Source organism: Alternaria triticimaculans, assembly GCF_023758025.1.
Source record: "Alternaria triticimaculans strain BMP 0046 chromosome Unknown scaffold_12, whole genome shotgun sequence".
Lineage (NCBI taxonomy): Eukaryota > Fungi > Ascomycota > Dothideomycetes > Pleosporales > Pleosporaceae > Alternaria > Alternaria triticimaculans.
The window spans coordinates 564,699-581,870 of NW_026055969.1; the positions used below are offsets into that span (position 1 = coordinate 564,699).

The following is a 17,172-nucleotide window of genomic DNA, read 5'->3' on the forward strand; positions in this document are numbered from 1 at the left end:
TCTTACCAAAATGCAGCATGACGGCGTGATTGCTGTGATAAGTATTGGCTCCGCCTGTTTGATCGCAAACATGGAGAGTATTCTTGCTGGCGATGTCAGCTTGGCTAGCGTGGCTATAACGAAATGGCGCGCAGCCCTCCTGCCACTGATACAAAAGCCATGGCTGTTGTACGCGGTTCGATGCCCTTTTTGCTGCGGGTCCTGATACTACATGAATACGCCTAGGCACATACGTCTCAGCAATGAATATTATTGCAGCCTACAATGGTATGGAAGACAGCAATCTGCATGAAATAAAAGCTTTGTAGACTTCTCGACCCTTAATTACATATGCGATCTGCTTCTTACGCGTTGTTGTATTCGACAGGTTAAGAAAGAGCTTGGGGCTGTGAGCGATTTCGACGCAGGGGCGCCAAGCCAAGGCTCGAGGCCGGACCTCGGGAGGCTGTGCCGCATACACTAAACTCAATTCGCGTTGGACTCCATGCACGCCACCACCTAGTCGACACGAAGCCTTAGAGTTGCACTCTCGCGTTCCGTCAGCTGGATTCAGGCTTACTTTTGCACACCGCGTCCCCTCGTGCGTGTTGTTATAACCACGACATGTCTCCAGGATCGCACAATGACCTTCATGGTACCGAACCCAGTACCGCATCTAGCGTCGATACTAGAGTCTCATAGGCTCTTCCCTCTATCTTGGCTAGCTACCGGCGCACGGTCTTGAGGCCGCACCTTCGCACTCCTGCTGTGCTTGACCAGTGTCTATTGCCCACCGAAGGTGCAATACCAGGGCTGCGGGCCGCAGTATATAAGGATGACGAAAGACTGGGAGTTGGTGCAGGATGAGATCAAGGAGCTTTCTTTCGTCCAAAAGAAGCCTCTGGAAGAGGTCAAGGAGCTCATGGAACGCAAACACAAATTTCGGGCTTCGTGAGTATTTGCAAGGATGTTGTCGTTTGATAACTGACGAGGGATACAGGACACGAGCATATCGAATGAGGTTGAAAGAGTGGGGTATCATGAGGCACAAACCGCGAAGAGCCACGAAGTCGCGTCACAAAGCGAGGCTTCCCAGCGAGCAGAGTTCCGATGGCAGCGCTGGGAACGACAACGAGTCAAGCGATTTCGCTGAACCCATTTCAATCGACTCGACTTCCAGAGAGCATTGTACAAAGACGGGTGGTTGGCAGGTTGTAGCTAGTCTACCCACTCTTATCGCCGATGAAGCCGGGACGGTCGCAGAGCCAACTTTTCTGGGTCTGTTGAACCAGCCACAAGAGTATGTAGGTCTCTGATTATCCCAGATTCGTGCGCTCAGTGTGTATTGACCATATCGTAGTCTCCGGCCATCCTTCGAAGAGACATCGTCGCAAGATTCTAGGCAAGCCTCCGACATAGTACTAGACATGGTCGGTGCAGTCCTAGACGGCGATTTGGAAAAGTTGGAGAAGCTTATTGTCGACAATGTCGATCACATCAACCATTTCATTGGTCTGCCTTTCGATGAAGCAGGCGCACGATTCGTTGGCCACCCTGCTCTGAGCGAGATGGTTATCTTGCAGCATCCAAATCAGACCGTATTCGATATTGCGTGCGGTATGCCTTGCGGACCGATCATCTGGGTCTTACTTGCTTACGGCGCAAAAGGTTCCAAACATCCACTTGGAACAGACTTGGCCTTACATAATGCCATCAAAAACGGACGCACTTACACTGTTCAAGCACTGCTCCAACCTGGTCGTTCAGAGGTCAATGGACTTCCAGGTTCAAGCTGGACTCCTCTACGTCAAGCAGTCTTCTGGAATGTCCCTGAAATCGTGCGCATCCTTCTCAACCGAGGTGCCAGCGTCGAAGATGCTGGTCCATCGCCTGAGAAGCCTGGTGTTCACACAGCATTGCAACTATGCCTATTACACCGAATGAAGATCTACACAGACCCTGCGGCACGCAAGAACTGCCACACGCTTTTGGAAATGCTTCTTAGTGCTGGGGCAAATGTTCACCGCAAGCCTCCAGAACTTGTTGCCCAGTCAAACTTTGGCATGTTCATCATGGCATTGCAGAATCGCCCTTATTGGGCTGCCGAGCTTTCTTCAGACGAGCTTGAATGTCTCCGGCTGTTTGTTTGCAAGGGTGCTAGCTTCCCTCCGTTTTTGGGAGGTTATCCTTGCAAGTCTCTGTGTCGGGACAAGTTTGAGCATCAAGCGCTGTGGCATTCGACTCCAACTTTTGCGCGGTGGCTCATTGACACCTTTGTACCTACGCCTACTAACGATGGTACCTCGCTCCTATCCGAAGTTCTCGGCTACTGTCCGGACGCAAAACGACATCCCACCGATACGCTACGCGATATTGAAGTGCTTCTCAGGAAGGGTGTCGATCCGAACAGCGCAGCTCATGACGCCCTCAGTCCTTTACGGAAGTGCATTGCGGATTGCCCAGCTGTTGATATCGTCCCGCGTCTCCGAATGCTTGTCAATGGCGGCGCCGACCCAGAATGCGAAGATGCGGACGGTGTTCAGCCATACGTCCGAGCGGCGGAATCTTTCGAAGAGCCGCTTCGTACCGAGGTCATGTCAGTGTTGATCGCTAAGATCTCAGGTAGACATGTAAGGCGCGTCAACGATGCCTCCCACACATGGGCTGCAGGCCTTTTCCCCATCTCAGAGACGCAGACTTATGATCAAGTCATGGCGTGCACGCGTCAAACGGGCGAGTTCATGCTCAACATGCGTAACATGGTACCAGAACATGTTCAGAGCATCTTTCAGAGAGCCTATTTCACCGTCATCAGCGAGTACTTCTTGGATACGATGACCAGAGTCGCAAAGACGAAGTTGCTAAGCTCGAAGGAGAAAGATGAAATCGTCTGGATTGTTTCTATGCGAGATGGCGTCGATCTACCCAAGTACAGCTTCGACCAGAAACTCGTCATTGCGCTGTTGGACCCACAACCACTACCAAGTATGATACTTGTACGAGATGATGATTTTCCTCCAGAGGACCCCATGCAATGCGACACGGTCGATGTTGCTGCGGCTTCTCCAGCGTCTAGTACCACAATCACGGGGACTGCGACCGCGACTGCGACCGCGGCAACGGACCTTCAGCCCCATGCTCCATTCCAATTCAACTCCAACCGCGGGGCAACTTCGAATCATACACCGTCACCACCCAGGTCTCCGCAATGGCTCGATGACTTCTTCGTAGCCTCTACAACCCAGATTCGATGGCGCGATCCCTGCGCACCACCCAAGCCAGGCGACGCCCAGAAAGCTGTGGCAGCAGTGCTGATACACAAATGCGCGACTTGCAACGACGACAGGCTGCTCACGAAAAGGGAACTGGAAAGACACGATGCTGAACATGTGCACACTGGAGATTGTGATATCATCGGCTGTAAGAGGCGCTTCTGTGCTGAGAAACGAACTAAGGAACATTTTGGAGGATGTCAAGATCATCTATTCAGTCATTGAGGGCCAGGTTTGCGAGTTCATCCCATTCGGCCTCACTATGTTCGCCAACATCGGTACAACAAGATCCACTCCCGTCTGCACTGGGCTCATATGCCTCTGGCTGCTCCTCTTGCTCCAGCATACGTTCATGCGCTAGTCGTCTTACCTCCATATCAGTCGCTCGATGCCCCCAATGCTCGAAGTATCCTCGCATCTCTAGAGGTTCTAGCTGCCCGAGCACATGACGGGACCGATAACCGGTGTCCATCATGTTCAGCCGATAGAAGTAACGCATATGATTTGGACCGGTGTGTCTTAGTGTTGCTGTTATTCCGACATCTTGGAGTGCCTGGACATGTGCAGCGGCATGATCCAATCGCGCACGGTTGGGTAACTTTGCGCGGTCATCTCCCATGCCCTCTTGCCCCATTTGATGATGGGTGTAGATGGTGAAGCTGCGCAATCTCGGCAATATTCCAGTGGCTTTCTGTTCGACGAGATGAGTCAAGAGACGGTCAAAGTCCCAGCATGTGCCTCCGAGCGTAAGATGGGTTAACGTCTTCGGCAATACGCCAAGTGCGTAGTCAGGCTCGGATCCCCATGCTTTCCATTTAGGCGTCATCAATCCATCGGCGCATGTGGTCACGTGTGTGAGGTGAGCGTACTCGCTCAAATCGAAAGTCCGATGCCCGTTGTCAGAGTCCCATAGCCCACCGAAAGGGATCTCTAGCTTGTTCAACCGCGCTTTGAGTCGCTTTCTGATAACCTCTTTTAGATAGGGCCGACAGCGGTGGGCGTCTGAAGAAGCTAGATCCGCGGTGGAAGACGAGGTGTTGAAGAACACTGGATCGAGGAAGCGAATATCACCATGCGATAACCCTCCTAGCAATAAGCACTGTATGTTGGAGATCTGTAGCAAGAGAAGAGCCATGTCTGCCTGGACGTTCTTTCGACGAAGGTCATACTTTAGCATCAGCTGGAGGCGCCTTGTAATGCCGGACGACCTCATGATAGGCTTATAAATACCCCATTCCTTCCCTCGAGATTTACGCCCGGAAGTGCGCTCATCATCGGTGTCGGCGTCCCGGAAAAGGTCAATGCTCCTGACTAGTTGCGCGAGCTTGGGTTGGGCGGCATACAAAGAGACGAGTTTGTGTACTTTCGCTATGTCGATGCAGACATTTCTATGGAGAACGTCTACTACGATATCATCTATAAGGTGTCAGTGAGACGGCAAGCTGGATGTCATTCTAGCATCCACTTACAAAAGCGCTTGCACACCATTGCCAGCGAGACGAGTTCCGCGCGTCGGTCCCGAGGTAGACGAGGCAGATGGTCCGTGATATCGAGCAACAACTCGTTAGGTAGTGCAAGGAGATACGCCGACATTGCGAAGTAAGAGGTGCACTATCGCGCGAGGTTCGTTACCTGTATAGCGAGGAAAGGGTTGCTGGAAGGGTTGCTCCAGCGGTGCATGATGTGAGTCATGTGGTGTGACTGTACGGTCGTTTAAGAATGAAGAAACGACGCTTGCCGCTCATATAAGTCGTTGTGAGCGGTGAGGAGCTGACGTGACTGTGACTTCCTGAACTGTGAATGGGAAGGCTTGGCTCGCTTGAGTCAACCACGACTGCCACACAATGATCATTCATCAACAAAGGAGCAATCAACAAAGGAGCAATCAACAAGGGAGCACAAACGGTATGTAAGACGTCTACCAGTATCTTTTCATGCATCTAGAATAAACGGAGACAAGTCATGTACATCTCAACAGCTTGCGTGCTGCCAACTACGCTTCGTCAAAACGTCTACGCACCCGGACCATGACACTAAACGTCAAACGATAGCGATACTTGCATGATGAGACTCTTCTTAATACCATCACTGTCAATTGACGATCTCTGTGCAATCGTCACAGCAAGCTTATCGCGCTCAAGTACGTCGAACAAGCGGATCGACGCGATGTCGATCAGTCAACCACACTCCATAGTCATACTTCACTTGAAGACGAGGGAACATCACTGGGCTGACACCAAGGTAGACAGGAATGACAATGTCATAACAAATCCAATTATATCTCTAAAAATACACCGCCGACCGCTACAACCAAACTGATCCCTTACAACCCACTAAGCCCAAGCGCCAACGCACCAAGCACACTGTTCAGCAACGCAATAACACCCACAAGCACAACATTAAGCACCAACTGAACCGCTAGAATCAAAAGACTTAACGCGCTCGTCAACGGGTTGATAAACACCAAAAGCCCAGCTAGACCCAAAATCGCCACCGCGGCGGTAATCGTAGCAAAGATCTCAACAATGATGAGCGCAAGAAGGGCACCAGCGGCGATCAACTGACGCTTCTCCTTGGGCTGGGAGACGTCGACGAGATCGGTAGAGGCAGACCGCTTCTGGTTGTCTTCGGCTGGCACCATGGGTTGCGTAGCGTTTGCAGGAGCGAGATCGCGGATTTGCGTTGTCGAAGCCGTGATGGCGGCGGTGATCTTGTTGAGTTGCTCGCCTACTTTGGGGATTGCGGCTGTCTTCTCGAGGAGGGATGAGGATGCTGAGAGGGGCGCGAGGGTAGCATCTGGGACACATCTGTTAGTATAATGCAGGTGATGGGTGGTTTATCTTGGCTGGCGGGTCAAAAGGGGAGGTGGCGTACTGATGGCTCCGGTGTAGACTTGCACCGTGGCAAAGAGATCGGTGAGGAGGGATTCTACGCTGCTTGTTTCCTGGCGCTTTTGCTGGACGACGGGGCTCGCGAGCGATAGGCCGCTTAGGGCGAAGACGGCGAGGTGGGAGAAACGCATTTTGGGGTTGGTCGTGATGAAAACTATGAAGATAGTCAGAGAGGTAAAGTATACACAGGAACGAAACTGAGCGAGTGAATCGTAGTAGAGACTGGTCAATTTCAACGAGAACACGATACCTCTTATACGCCTTGTGGCATTACCTGTAGTACCCTCCCCGAGTACAAACTGGTTTACAGCATGACAAGAAATCTCAACGCCTAGTTTCGCATGAGGAAATGCTCGTCATCGTCATTTCCTACATTGGTACAGGTTCCGGGTATGCGGTTCGGAGTGTTGTCTCGATGCGGCCAGGAGTGATCGTCATAGGCGGACCTGGATCTATTGATAATATACATCCTTGCTGTATATCGCTTCTACCCGCTTTTGTTCCTGCACCACAGAACCTCGATCTTTTCAGGAACGCCATGGGCTTTCTGTGTTGGTAAGTATGCGATGATACTGGTGTTGTGACTGGATATTGGGCTTCTGGAGGATGTGACGCGATTGCCTTTCGTACTGCGCGTGATAAACTGCTGTGGGGGCAGGTACGTGCCTCCGATTCTGCGTTTCACATCGTTTATCAACCGCCCCATTCAAGAAGAAAACCGTTGCGTACCATCACGCTTGTAGCCGGTATGCCGCACGCCATGATGTGCTATAGCGCTGTGTACACCGTTTGTACCTACTCCGCGGACCTTGTACCATGCCCGCCACGTTCGCTAGGCCGTGAAGAAAAAGGAGAAACAGCGTCATGGCAGAAACAGAACGTCAATGTCAAGGCTGGCAAACCTACAAGCCTCAAACACCGGTGGTAGAAACCCCTGGAGTCAATTGCTCATTGGCTGCGCGCAACTCCATTAGTGCTTCCTGATATCCGGCATCCCTGTCTCCGCTCTTGGTCTACGCGAGGTGATGGATGGGTCTGTGCGGTTCATGCGATGATGGCGTGGCTGGTGTTGTTCTGATTGAGTTCTTGTTTGCGCGCTCGTCTCGTGATGATCCGATTGCAATAACTTTGGAAGGTACATTGGGTGGTTGGGTATGTGATGACTGTGATTTGCCGACGACTGAGTCTGAGCTGGTACGTCTCCATGTACATCCACGGTACGGCGATGAGTCTTCGAAATGACTCGTTCTGATTGAGTAGTGCGCGGCGTGAGAGACTCAATCTCAAGATACTGTATAGTATGGTGAACGATGCAAGGTCTTCATTGATACGCCTACGGATGCGCCTACGAATGCTATGTTTGCAAAACGCCCTGAGGATAATGACCCTCACCCACCTTTGATACCCCGTCCCGTTCGTCATGTACAACCCTTCCATGCTATCCTCCTTTTGTTCATCAGTCATATCCATCTAATCTAACGAGAGCCTTTTCGTCTCCCAAGCCCACGATCGCGACCTATACACTCAAACGAAAGATGCAATGGTTTGCCATTCAGGGGAACACGAATCCTCCTGCGTATTGTAGGATTTTCGTCTGCTCAGTCTTCGCCGACGAGCCTGATCTCGGCAACTTCATCATCCTGCTGTGCGACGGGTGTGCCGACACCACCCCAGCCATTCTTGACACCGTCATCGTCATCAAAGTCTTGCATCCTTTCGCTCATCTCTCCATCACCTACGGAACCCATCGCTCCGGTATCAGACGCGGCACCGTCATCATCCGAGTCGTTACGGCGATCCATGTTCGCACTGCCAAGGCCGCTGAAGCTCCAAGCTGGTTGATCAGCGTCCATTTCCCAAGGAGTGGACGTGTAAGCACCGTCATCAGCGTAGCCCTCATCGTCGCCATAGGATGGTAGCTCATCATCATCGTCACTCTGGCTCCCGGCTGCGACTCCGTTCTTTGGACGGTTCGCGGCTGCTGAGTGCTGATAACCACCCCCGCGCAGGGCTACGGCTCCCGCTGCGACTGCGCCAGCGCTCGACGACCCATTGCGGGACGAATCGTCGAGGCGCAAGCCGTTTCCCGCCGGTGACCGAGAGCGAAGTTGTTGGTCGTCTGCATCTTCATCAGAGTCGGGATTGCTGTTGTCGCCGGTTACAATTTGCTGAAGAGAGGGAGGGCCTAAAGGGACGGGGGAACGCCGGCGGTAGAACAAAAGGTAGGCGTTTCTCGATACGGCCTTGCGGCCGGATTCACACCGAGACACTATGGAGTCTAGTGAAGTTAGCATCAATGTGACTGTGTGTAAAGGATATGCGGTCGGTAAAGCTTACCATTGTAGTCGTACCACTGCTTGTCGAAGAAGTTTTGAGCAGTGGCCGTGTAATGACCGCCTCCAAGCCCACCGTAGTGATTGTCGACTGCGAAGAGATCATAGGTGAGATCCTTGCCTTCAGGGAAACCGACTTTGCCGGACAGATCTAGTCCCTCTACAGGGAAGTCAACCAGATCTTCGATCTTGTCTCTCAGGTTTCTCGCCCCGCTAAAGCGCTTCAGATGGATAATCAAGATGTCAGGAACTGTCCAGATTTCGAGTGTCTTTGTCGCCCTGCGCCTCTCCTTGCAACGGCTGCAATACCATGCGTTATCTTCGGAAAGAATCTCGCTCTTAGAAGATTCGACAAAACATTCATCAAGGTTGATGCCGTTTTTGCGACGAGCTGCGCGCCTCTCTTTCTTTTCGCGAAGCTCTGTGTCATCAAGAACCTCTATGTTCTTCATGACGTCCGCGCCTCTGTCATCGTCCGCCGTAGAGGCGCCAAATAGAGCATCATAGGCCTCGGCATTCCAATCAAGGACAAGGGCCTCGCCCATTCGGAGCAATCTCTCATCCGACTCGTCGTCAGGTCCGTCAGGGTAGTTCGGCTGGTCTGGTACTTTGCCTGCTTTCTTACTTTTGAAATTCTTGTTGTTTTTGTGCTTTCGCTCCATTTTGCGCTCATGCTTCCGCGCTTTCTTGCTCTTCTTCTTGTTCTGACGGCCCGAACGGGCAAACTCTTGTGCTGCCGGCTCGACTGATTGCATTTCCTCGTCGCTGCTGACGTTGGCGGCATCAATCGCTGCGTCGGCGTCGACAATCGTGGACTGTGACACGTCCTCGTCTTCGTCGCTAGACGTAGTTTCGCTTCCAGCAGCGGACGATTGTACAGACTCTTCTCGAGCTGGTGGTATCCTGACTCGTTTGGTGATAGGCTCAAGTGGCTTCGAATAATCGACGGTACTCCAACCTGTAGTAACAATCTCTGAGCTCTTTCGTGTGTGCTTCATCTCGAAAAGTGCCCTGTTCTAAGTCAGTATTTTGCTGCGCGAATCCAAGGTCGGTCCCGGAGCTGCGACCTTGCGTCACAAGCTTGGCCTGGAACTAGGTTGTACGTACCTGAACTCCGGATGAATGTAGCTACCTGGCCGAAGGACTTCCGGAACCTGGTTAGCCTCATCGACTTGAGCGAAACGCGTATCCTTTGCATCCGTCATCGTCACCTCCACAATGTCCTCGCCCTCAACAGAACCGTCATTGACTTGTGGATCGTTTGGCGACGCATCTTCTTCTGTTGTCAGTACAACATCAGACCCAGGGCGGGATTGTTCTGGTCCGCTGAGCTCACTAAGAATCTTGCGACTAGTCATCCCAGCGACTCTAGACAGAACCTTCCTCAGGATTGTGTCGTAATCCTTGGCTTCCTCCCGAGTGAGAACAATGAAGCTTGGCCATAGCGCCATAGACTGCCCCGTGGCTCTATACGAGGATGTGCTTGGGATGCGGTGGAACAATGGAAAGATGACGCGATCGTGGAGTGGTGAAACGGTCTCCGGAATCTCCTCGTCGGAAGATTGCGAAAGCGTCATCCGGTACTTGGCGCCCTTCTTCTTAGGTGCAGGCCAATTACTTGGAGCCATTTCTAACTCATAGAAATATATTTCGTCCCGTGCTCCTATATTCGACTCCGCTATCGACGATGCATCGTCCAAGTGTCGATAGTATTTGTGACTATACACCTCGGACGCCATGATACGGTTGGCTGGAACGCCGCCGCAGCGCTTGCCGACGAACTCCTTCAAGGCTTTGATAGTGGCATTTTTGTCAAAGTCAAGCTCGATTCGACAAGGCTTCCCGTACAATGGCACGTATGTGACGGTATGGGACCAAGACTGCTCTACCGGCAGCTGCAGTGTAAGCTGGCTGTATGGGTCGAACGTGATGCTGACCTTCTCGCAATCCGGACAAACCATGGTGTTCTTGTAAAAACCACTAAACAAGTCCATGGCTACAGAATCGTTCCGAGCTCGGTGGTTCTCCCGATAGACCTCGCCGAGTTGCTTGACTGCCTCAGGGTCCCGGAAGGTATTGTCATCGGAATCAGGGTTCTCTCGGTACGGCTTTTTGTGTATACGGTTCAGATCTTCGTGGAGCGCATCGACTAGCCAGCTGACGAATTCTTGAGAGTCCTGTTGGCCATAACCAGAAAACATGGGATTCGCCCTACCAAGCTTGAGTTTGAAGTCTTTGGGCGAGACAGATGAGCTGTTGTCGAAGCCATAGATGGAGCTCAAAAGACCAGCGTACGACTTGGCAATTACACCTTTGAAGCCTATGGGGTTGTCGATGTTGACCTCGTCTTTCCATTTGTTATTCAGAAAGTACATGCTCAACTCTTCGACACTCCGTAGACATTGGAGAGCGGAATTCATGTAACAGGTGTTGCCAAGGTTCGTAAGTCCCACGTGGCCACGAACTTTGCCATTCTGCTTTCTTCCGCGCGTCATGGGGCCTCCCGTTGGAGTGCTCCTACCACTGTTGGGGTTGCTCTGCAGGCCCTTGCCAGCGAGGGCACCAGCCTTGTTCTTGGAAGCTGTTTTGGTGGTATCGGCAATGTATTCACCCTTGTCGTCGTGCTCCTCAAGTACAATGATCTGATCCTGGGTCAGACCAGCGTCAGCCAGCGTCAGAGTCGCGTTGAACGTCTCATTGGCCGTCTCGTCTTTGCCTGTGACCAGCTCACGCTCTGATCCAAAGGCAAGAGCACTGAAACTGTCGGCCGCCATAACGAGTGTAGGCCGTTGCGTGGGTGCGGGTGTAATAGGAGATCCGTTCTGGGGAGACGCGTCGGGTGTTAATATGCCAGATGGCTGTGTTGCCTGTGGCTGGTCTGTAGGAGCGGGCGTGAGAATGCGCCAAATGCGAACTTTGTTGTTGGGGTCAACGCCTGCGGCTTTCTTGGCAGCGTCGACAAAGGCTACAAAGCTCTCATAGCGGCTCGCGACGAACCTTGCGGCTGGTTTCGTGCTGTCAGCGGCGTTGGGAGTTTTTCGCACTTTCTGGATGGTAAAGATGGGAGGGTGCAGCTCGTAAGAAATATCCTCGCTGACTTGGCCCGGTACCGTGTTGTGGGCGTAGCGGCGTATGACGGGACTCGACTTCTCAAGCCCGTACCAGCTAAGGACCAGATCCCACGCTTTGCGGGGCACAATCTCGAAGTCTTGGCCCATGGTTGTCTCTTTGCTGAGCGCGACGAAGTCATCGCCATGCTGGTCGACCAAGTTCTCGTGCGCTAGTTCTGGGTCGACGAGGTGCGAGTTGTCGACAGGGCCCACGGGACCCAAGGTCGCGTTCCTGCTGAAGTCGTTGGGCCTGCCTCTGTTCTCCGACGTCCTTGCCCACACGCGCTCTAGCCACTGTTCGGAAATAATGTAGCCCTCCTGCCCTTCTACAAGGGCCTCGCTCGACATCATGCCCATGACGCGAGTCACCTGCACGTCGATGTCGGGGAGCCCCTGCTGCTCAGTGGCGTCATCGTCGCCGTCGCCGTCGGGGCTGCTGCCGGCGGGCGCGTCAGCCATCTCTACGGAAGTTGCGCGTGCACTGCGCTGTGGTGTGCTGGTAGGCAGGGGCTTGCTGGCGCGGGCGGCCGAGGGCGCGTCGCTGGTGCGCGTGCCGTGTGCGTCGGGCTTGTCGTCCATGTCGGAGTGGAGGCGCTTAGCGGGTGAGGATGCGCGTGGAGGGGGCCGTTGAGGATGTGCTTCGGTGGTGCGTGTGCGGTCCAGGTCGGTGACGGAGCCCTCGCGGCTGTCGAGGGTCAGGTTGGCGTAGGCTTCGCTGGGGGAGCTGGCCCCGGTGTAGCTGTCTCGCGCCGAGAGCGTGCCTGGTTCGGGCGTGTCGACCAGGACTTCGTCGTGCAGGTGCGGTGGCAGATAGCGTGGCGGCGATGCTGAGGGTTGCGGGGAGGAGCGAGGGGACCCTACACCGACGCTGCCCACATTCGGTGAATGCGTGCCGTCGCCGTTGGACGAGTCTCGTGCGGGGACCACGATCTTCCGCTTCTTGTTATTAGTGGAGGCCGTTTTGAAGCTGATTGCCTACCGTGAAGCCCGCGAAGAGCTTCAGGGCAGACGGTAGAGGGCGGACGAGCGAGGGTGAAAGGGCAAGCAAAAGGCGGACAAGGACTATGCAGCGGGCCGCAGTACCTGGGCAATGGCGCCTCTTCTTCACAAACACAGTAGCACGGCGGTGAACAAACGAGGGGTAACAGCGCAATGTCCGCAAAAATCAGAGCAGCGCCGTGACATGGGCCGTCGTCACTATCGCTGTCCGACCGCTCAGCCTTGCGGACACTACCTTGGTAAGCGAGCTTGGCGACGCGGTGAATGCTCCCCCCTGTCGCGTGTCCGAAGCTGCCAGAACACCATCTGTTTGTGTTTGGTGCATGTCACAATCGCCTAGACAACACCATGGGAAACCACAGCACATGCATGTGTAGAATTCATGACGCCATGTCAACAGTCTGTATTCTGTCCGGCGTTTGGTGTTACGTATGATACAAGCGCAGCATCGCGTTTCATTTTGACCCGCCACTGTTCAGCCATGCGAAAGCAGAGGCACCGCCTACTGGATTCGCAGATCGAGGCTTCGACAGGCCAGGCATATTTTCCCTTGCTTTGTCCCCAGACACACTCCTCTTCACCGGAGGAGCCGCCGCAGGGTTGCTTGCTTCGCTCTCGCCTCTGCGCTTTCCATCATCAAAGAAGCGTGACTGCCCGGTCACAGGCGATGAGTTTGACGTCGACAGAGTACGCGTGGATTTAGAAGGTTTCAATACTTTGATGCCTGTATCACGTCGCTGGTAGCTGGGATCTGAGCTGGCGGTTTTACCCACGTTGGCCCAATCCAGAGAGCCCGTGTTTGTCTTCTCCACTTGGTCACGGCGCCAGTTGCTCCAGATGGCTTGCGGTGCTCCTGATTGTGGAGTTCCGCTTACAGAGCCCGGCTCCTGAGCGTCCTTATCAGAGCGACTTGACGCTGAGAGGCCTGGTTGTGGACGCTGTTCGAGACTCCTCCGGCCACTTGACCCGCCATCCTCAGAGTTGGTCACTGGGCCTGTGCCATTCGATTTCCCCATGGGCGAATACGTCTCACGGGTCGGTGAAGTGCTAGACATCTGAGTTGTGTGATGCGCATGCGCTGAAGCCACAGTCGAAGTAGCGCGGTTCGGATCCGTCGTAGAGGCACCGCTAGCGTGCAAGCACTTGAACGCGCGATCATCTTCAGGACGGACGAGTGGTACCTGAAGCTTGTTACGGTCATCATCATACAGAGTCAGTTGGTTGCATGAAAGAAGGAGGTCGGCATTATGTGCTCGAAGCATGTCGCTACCAAGGAAAATCTGAATGGCTTTTGGATTCACCTCAGCGTCGTGCTCCTCGATGACGGTGAAATCTACGCCTATCGAAGGGAGCTGCGGCGCCGGGCTGTCGGATCGTGAAGATGCTGAAACAGGCACAGCCTCTGGAAGGTAGACAGACAGCTTGATCTTGCGAACCCGGTCCTCGTCCAGAATGACCCGATCCTGAAAGCCCAGGTGTTCAATTGTGTACCAGTCCAGATAGGATGTGTATGAACCTGAGCAGACTGCTGCATACAGCAAGGTGTCGTGTTTGAAGTTGGTGTTGAGCCAGCAACGTATTATGGCAGGAACGGAGCCGAGAATGAACAAGCCAGGAGCCAGCCCTGGGACGTCTTGAGGCGTTGTCGGACCAAAGCTAGTGAGGCTGTTGGCGCGACCCGAAGCCATAGAATGCACCGACTGGCCGGCAGAACTTTGCCTTCCGTCTGACTTGTGGGAGTAGCTGCGCTCGCTCATGACATGCCCGCCCATGCTGCTACCAGTGCGGGGTATCAAATCCAGCGACGATCTCGATGCATGCGCCCAGTGACCGTGATTGGCGGTCTCATCGAAGCGGACGCTGTTCGCGCGAGATGTGGCCCCTACACGGCGGGGTTCCTCGTCGGCGTCAAGTTGGAGATTGCCGATGAGATTGCTGGACTGGTCGTCGAAGTTCGTGAAGTGTTCGGCGGTTGGCTGCTGCAGGGGAACTAACAGTTTTCAGCTAAAGATGCACAATTTCAGGTGAAGCGTCTTACCCTGTTGGGGTGTTCCCCCCAGCACCGAAGGAAAGGGCGATGAAGTCCCCCAGACGTTCTTCAGACGCGAGTCGTCTTCCTGCTTGCGCTCCAGGCGGGCGACGCGATCGGCGAGTTCGGCTTGGTGCTCCTGCACACGTAGCATTTCGCTTTGAAAACGCCAGAAATCGTCGCGCGGCTGGAAGGCTACGCTCTGAGGATCCATGCCCGTGACTCTCTCATCCCTTGGTGACGTGCTCAACAAAGAGACACCAGCCTTCCCGTGGGGACGCCCCTACCTTCACCACCGAGCGACCGCTGCCCAGTAGCCCAGTTCTTTTGTGGCAGTCTCTCTTGTTTAGTAGAGTAGGCGTTTGCGGTGTGCGCGGGTCTGGGTCGTCGGTTGTGAGGAATGCGTTTGAAGCCGACTATCGAGGTGTTCGGTTGGCAATTTGGACGTAAAGGCAAGACCTGTGAAGAGATATCGGCCGTGCTACTATCTCAGATAGCAGGCGTTGGGTGTTGGGCGGTGTGATTAGTTGGACTACTGGAGCAGAAGGTACGATGGTCGCAACAGCGGTCTTTGCCGAAGATCAGGCGGTTCCCGAGACGGCGCTAGAGGGAGCGAGATAATGTACAGTGTCCCAGAAAAGTTTGAACAGGAAAGGAAATAGGAACAGGAAAATCTGACTGCTGGTGTATTCTTGCGTCCTGTTGACGCGATGCTGAGCTGAGGTTCGTCGAGTGACGCTGCTAACCACAAGCTGCCGGAGTTATGCACCCTCGCCCGATTGGACACGACTTCCCCAGAGCCCCGCTTGATCGCGCAGCTGAAATCAAGCTTGCCCACATCCACCATGTCTACCACTTTTGCGCTAGATCGAAGAAGACTGAGCACTCTCCCACTGTTTCCACGCTTCCTGATCGTTCCACGGCGGCAGTACCATGGGCAGCTTCTCAGGCGACTGCAAAGGTGGAGGCACGAAGTCAGTATCTACCTCATGCATTTCATACAGTCAGAACTTACTTGATCCGGCCACTGCTCTGCGATGACCTTGATCAACTCCTGGTAGAAGATCTCGTATCCTGCTGGGTTCAAGTGAAGCCCTGAAACGTGCAGTTAGCATGGCGAGGAAACAGGAAGGTTTTGCGAAACCCTTACCATCGTACATAAGCTCCACGAGGGCGTCATTCTGCGAGACGTCTAAAGAGCCCGGGAGATCATCGCCCAGCTTCCAAATATCTGCTTCGAAGTCCGTCCTCGCCATGAAGGCTTTCCAGAGATGTACGACAGGCAGGCCAAGCTCGGCGCCAAGTTGAACGACTGCATCGGCATATGTTTTGGTCGCACCCGCCAGTCGCGTCACGCTAGCATATCCGTTCGACTGGTCTCTTGGCCACCACAGATGCTCGTTGATTGGGGGAGGAGCCACCAGGATGATACGAGGGTCGTGAGCTTTGATCTGCGGATGAGACATGATGTCCTTTAGGTTCTTGATGAACTCATCAAGAGGAATATGTTGCTTGTTTGGCGCATCTGGTAACGATGAGTCGTTGGCGCCGAAGAAGATGGTCTGTATGGTCAGTCAGGGCTGCATCTAGCATGGACAAGTCTTACCATGAACCGAATCTTAGCCTGATCCGGCGGGGGCACGATGGCGGGCAGTATCTGGAGAGCTTGGCGGGTGTTGTACCCACTGTCATGGTGTTAGTTGTCGGTGCGATCGTAAGGGTAGGACGTCATAACCTGAAGCCGCGGTTGACTACATCCAGTCGCCTGATGTATGCTGTTGGAATCATTAGTGCCTTTTACAGTGGTCCGAGCCAATGACCGCCATGGAAGCTTCACGAAGAGATGTTTTGCATGGGGTAGTAATCGGGAGACATGATGATATTTGGACTGACCAGCTTGAAGGGCTGCAGAGAAGGCAAAGCCTCGCTCCTGGGAGAAGGAGTCCTGGGTTATGCTGTCTCCGAAGAGGAAGAACTGTTCATAGAGAGCAGGCTACAGTCATCAGCACGCAGTCCCAATGGCACTCAATGTCCAGCAGGACTCACCATCTTGAATGCTTTTAGAGAGATGTAGGCACGATCGTCGTCAGACCTTCCGGAATGTCTGCTAGTACCTTGGATATCTCGCTCGGCGAAATCCCGGTGTTCCGAAACCGGCTTTCCCGAGTTGCGTCGTCTGTATCTTCAGATCAGCGGCTCAGCAGCAGATGGATGCACGAGCGGATAAGAAACGACAGATTGGCAGCCTCTACCCCCCAATTCTCCCGACCGCGAGACGCACGTCAGTGTGTAGTGGTGGGGCTGGGGGCTGCGATTGGCGGCTACGGCATCGCGCCTTCTCCGTGTAGGGTTAGCACCTTCCGTTTGCCCTGCGTTCCGTCACCATCGCGTCCACGGGTGCACCCCAATAATCACATGGGACGCGCCTACCGCCCTTTGCGGTGGTGAGACACCTGAGGTCAGCCTCCGAGGGCTGCGCACCGCTGCCTGCTGGAGTTGCTCGAGCTGCTGCTTTTGCTGCTTTGTTCGCTGGCCGCCCTGCACACGCAAGCCGTTCTG

The 17,172-nt window shown here is 53.9% G+C and overlaps 4 protein-coding genes across 4 annotated transcripts; 1 reads left to right on the plus strand and 3 right to left on the minus strand.

Moving 5' to 3' along the window:
- Positions 1–814: 814 nt before the first annotated feature.
- Positions 815–3,055, plus strand: J4E78_007722 (uncharacterized protein; the record flags this gene model as incomplete). The annotated part of the gene is made up of 4 exons (XM_049368327.1): positions 815–930; positions 980–1,279; positions 1,340–2,941; positions 3,049–3,055. 4 exons carry the CDS (start codon positions 815–817, stop codon positions 3,053–3,055), a joined length of 2,025 nt encoding a protein of 674 aa, XP_049219981.1.
- Positions 3,056–5,574: 2,519 nt separating this feature from the next.
- J4E78_007723 (uncharacterized protein) lies at positions 5,575–6,273 on the minus strand (the record flags this gene model as incomplete). The annotated part of the gene is made up of 2 exons (XM_049368328.1): positions 5,575–6,047; positions 6,126–6,273. 2 exons carry the CDS (start codon positions 6,271–6,273, stop codon positions 5,575–5,577), a joined length of 621 nt encoding a protein of 206 aa, XP_049219982.1.
- Positions 6,274–7,740: 1,467 nt separating this feature from the next.
- Positions 7,741–14,827, minus strand: J4E78_007724 (uncharacterized protein; the record flags this gene model as incomplete). The annotated part of the gene is made up of 5 exons (XM_049368329.1): positions 7,741–8,420; positions 8,480–9,486; positions 9,583–12,521; positions 13,091–14,574; positions 14,623–14,827. 5 exons carry the CDS (start codon positions 14,825–14,827, stop codon positions 7,741–7,743), a joined length of 6,315 nt encoding a protein of 2,104 aa, XP_049219983.1.
- Positions 14,828–15,476: 649 nt separating this feature from the next.
- Positions 15,477–16,662, minus strand: J4E78_007725 (uncharacterized protein; the record flags this gene model as incomplete). Its single annotated transcript, XM_049368330.1, has 7 exons — positions 15,477–15,566; positions 15,629–15,708; positions 15,764–16,175; positions 16,220–16,298; positions 16,349–16,388; positions 16,507–16,606; positions 16,660–16,662. The coding sequence occupies 7 exons, from the start codon at positions 16,660–16,662 to the stop codon at positions 15,477–15,479; spliced, it is 804 nt and encodes a 267-aa protein (XP_049219984.1).
- Between the last annotated feature and the right edge of the window lie 510 nt (positions 16,663–17,172).